Genomic DNA, 3,806 nt, shown 5'->3' on the forward strand with positions numbered 1-3,806 from the left:
GGTCAGGGAAGCGGAACCGAACCGAATACCAGTACCAACCCGTAGGGAAATTGAGGTAAGTAGCGATCGAGAACGTCAGTGCCCAACGAATCATCCGAGGTGATAAAGATGTTGGAGGCGCTGTCTAAACGGATCGACTCCAATGAAGAGAAGGTGGAAGACTATAATTCCCAAGTGGATCAAATTCCAAGAGCACCACCAATTATGATTGGACCGGAAACCAAATATATTGTTCGAAGGACTTTCCCACCAAGTGCGGCTCTGAAATTGATCCCAAAAAGGTTTAAGATGCCGAATATGTAGAAATATGACGGGACAACGCATCCACAGGAATATAACCTGTGCCATAACGAGCAATGACCTGGAAGATGATGAAATTGAGTCGATAATGCTAAAAACGTTCGGTGAGACATTTACTAAGGGAGCCATGCAATGGTATTGCACGCTGCCCCAGCACTCTATTCCATCATTCGAGCTGCTCATAGATGCCTTCGTGAAGGCTCACGCCGGGATTCGGAAGGTGCAGGCGAGAAAGACCGACATATTCAAGATTTTCCAAAAGGACGAACGGCTCAGAGAGTTCGTGACAAGATTCCAGAACGAAAGGATGTTGCTGCCCGCGGTTCCCGATGAGTGGGCAGCTCAAGCTTTCATACAGGGACTTAACCCCCGAAGTTCCAACGCTTCTCTCAGGCTGAAAGAAAACCTAATGGAGTTCAGAGCTATTACTTGGGCGGATATCCATAACAGGTATGAGTCCAAGATACGAGTGGAGGACGATCAGCTCGGGCTCTCACCGGGTCCGATTAATCGGATAAAACATTCAGACATACCAAAAAGGGTAATAGAAGAAAATTTTCAACCATTAAGGGATAAATATCATCCATACCCTCAGCCCGAGAGGTCCATCTTCAGGTCAGATAAGGGAAGAAGTCGTCCTGGCCCTAATACAACAAGAAGTGACAGGCAAAGCGATCGCGGCTCGGGGAACAGGGGTTTGCAATTTAGAAACAGCACCGTTGGGATATCCAACATCGGCGAAAGCCTGAGGTTGTCTGAATACAACTTCAACGTTGACTCGGGAGCCATTGTAGCGACAACCGGTCACATCAAAGACGCGAGTTGGCCAAGGCCACTGCGAACCGACCCTTCGCAACGAGATCCAAATATGATATGCGAGTATCATGCTATTCATAGACATCAAATCGACGACTGTAAAAGGTTAAGAGACGAAGTTGCACGGCTGTTGAAAAACAGTCATCTCTGGGAGTTTCTGAGTGAACGAGCAAAGGGTCATTTCAAGAACAGGGAAACAAGCAAGAAGACCGAACCAGAGGAGCCCCAACATGTGATCTGTTACACTTTGGAAAATTTATGTCGTCGTGTAGTGAGTGAACGACTGCGAGTTTAAGGGTAACAGGAAGTTCTTAAGATTATAAGACAGATAATTAGTGGTCCTAGAATGCGTACATTAAGATCTTGAAGTTATATGAGTTGATGGGATAAGAATTGATAAGGATAAGTGGAGTATAAGTGAGGTTTAGAAAAGGTTTCGTAAATTGTTGCGTTAAGAATTGTTTGGTAAGGTCTTGAGGACGAGTTATAAGGATGTTTAGATCATTAATGAAGTATTAAACAAGTTTTAAGAAGGTTGTATAAGGATTGGAGATCAAACGAAACGACGCGGACAACTTCGGAAAACGTTGTGAGTTCCACGACCATGTTGCACGGACCGTGAAACTTTCCACGGACCGTATAATGGTCCGTATAATACCCAGCAGAAATTATGGTTTCCTGTGGTGAACCACGACTAGTTGTACGAGCCGTACAATGTTCCACGGACCGTACAAGTGTCCGTGGAAATCCCGACGGGCTGAATAAGTCCAATTATATATATGTGATCCCACTTCATTAATTTCATTTCCCACACACTTCTTCATCTTTTTCAAGACCTCTAGAAGGTTCCACATACCTCATTTTCAAGAATACAAGGGAAATCAAAGGTTTATACCATAGATTCAAGTGAATCAAGTGTAAGGAAGCTCACTAGGGTTCCTCAAAGTCAAGAATTCTCTTGGGAGTGAACTTAGGGTTTTCTCCAAGTGAAGTATTACCAACCAAAACCCGTTCCTACGCATTCAAAGGTGAGTTTCATGATTATTCTATGTTGTTTAAGGTATGAAAAAGTCGAAACACTTGGATTATGGAAGAAAATGGAAAATGAATTACAAAAGATGAGATTAGTGACAATTGTGAATAGTTGATTAATATGAATCATGAATCTTGATATGTTGAGATTGTAATCACGTTATGAATGATATTAGGAGTATGAGAGAAACATTAGATGAGAATGAATGTAACGTTGTAGTATGATTATGACTATGGATTACCATGAGAGTAAATTGTAGGAATTGAATAGTGATGATGATATTATGAATGTTATTATTGACGATTCGGAGTTGAAATATGATATGGGGAAAGTAGTAGAAACAAAGGAAATGCTGCCCAATTTTCTTTAACTTTAGTAAGCACGTTTAAGTGATCGATTAGCTAATGTTCGTACGACTTCTCTTGAAGGTAGAAACACGAATATTGAAGAGGAACGTTCGAGTGATAGAGTAGCTAAACAAAAAGGTATGTAAGACCAATCCTTCTTTCTAAGGCATGAATCTTTCAAATTTTCCATGATCTTCCTATACGATGGAGACTATGAGTCCATGAATATACGAAGTTACATACACACGTGATTAAGAAAGGAAATACGATACGAGCATGATAATGATGATGATGAATATAAGTATGAGAAATCCTAGTGTATTATAAGATGTCCATGAAGCTAATATTTCTAAGTATGGTTTCATCGATGCTTCTCCTTGCGTACACTCACCTTAAATTGTTAGTTCCTTCAAGGTGAGATATGATGTTGATGATTACTCCATAATATAATCGGGGGTTCACGACCTTATGTCACCCCGACATAGCCGTAGTTGCCTTCAAATCCTAATGTATGTCTTTAATGATAAATGTATAATGATGCTAAGTCATGATATGTCTATGAAATGATCAATAATGTAAGTTCATGATATACTTATGCGAGGTATGAAAATGTTAAGTTATGAATGATTATGTGACGATACGATTCCACCGTGCCTAAATGGCTGGGCATGTCACCGCGAAGGCGGGCCTCATACGATTCCACCGTGCCTAGAATGGCCGGGCATGTCACCGTTAAAACGGGATGCTATGCATACACCGTGCCTAGAAGGCCGGACATGATCACCACTAGTGGGCGGCATATGATGGTTACCCGGACGCGGGTTACCGATGAGGATTATGATATGATGATATATGCGCTGTGATGACATATGTACTATGTTTATATAAATATACGATATATATATGAGATGTATTCACCTATGGAACTCATGCAGGTTATACCTTCCTCTTATGGCTCATGATTATTTTATTATGGTCTTTTCGTTTTTGTCTTACATACTCAGTACAATGTTCGTACTGACGTCCGTTTTCTTTGGACGGTGTGTTCATGCCCACAGGTAGACAGGGAAGTGAGCTTGATCCAGACTCGTAGAAGCTGTCAGCTGTCTTGAGAGCACTCCATTGTTCCGGAGGTGCTACTTGGTTTATTCTTTTGTGTATATTTATGTATATGTATTTTGGGCACGACGAGGTCTTGTCCCGTCCATATGTTTAACACTCCAGTAGAGGCTGGTAGATACGCAGTGTGGGTTATATGGTCTCACAAGGTTGTTATTATGTATGTATATATGTATATATAAATATTAATT

The 3,806-nt window shown here is 41.2% G+C and overlaps 1 protein-coding gene across 1 annotated transcript; it reads left to right on the forward strand.

Moving 5' to 3' along the window:
- The first annotated feature begins 307 nt into the window (after window positions 1–307).
- Window positions 308–1,411, forward strand: LOC132624288 (uncharacterized). Its single transcript, XM_060339091.1, has one exon. It carries the CDS (start codon window positions 308–310, stop codon window positions 1,409–1,411), a length of 1,104 nt encoding a protein of 367 aa, XP_060195074.1.
- The last annotated feature ends 2,395 nt before the right edge of the window (window positions 1,412–3,806 follow it).

This window comes from Lycium barbarum, chromosome 12, assembly GCF_019175385.1.
Source record: "Lycium barbarum isolate Lr01 chromosome 12, ASM1917538v2, whole genome shotgun sequence".
Lineage (NCBI taxonomy): Eukaryota > Viridiplantae > Streptophyta > Magnoliopsida > Solanales > Solanaceae > Lycium > Lycium barbarum.

Excerpts from the sequence above, each read along its gene's own strand:
- LOC132624288 (XM_060339091.1), top strand. The coding sequence starts at position 308 with ATGACGGGACAACGCATCCACAGGAATATAACCTGTGCCATAACGAGC.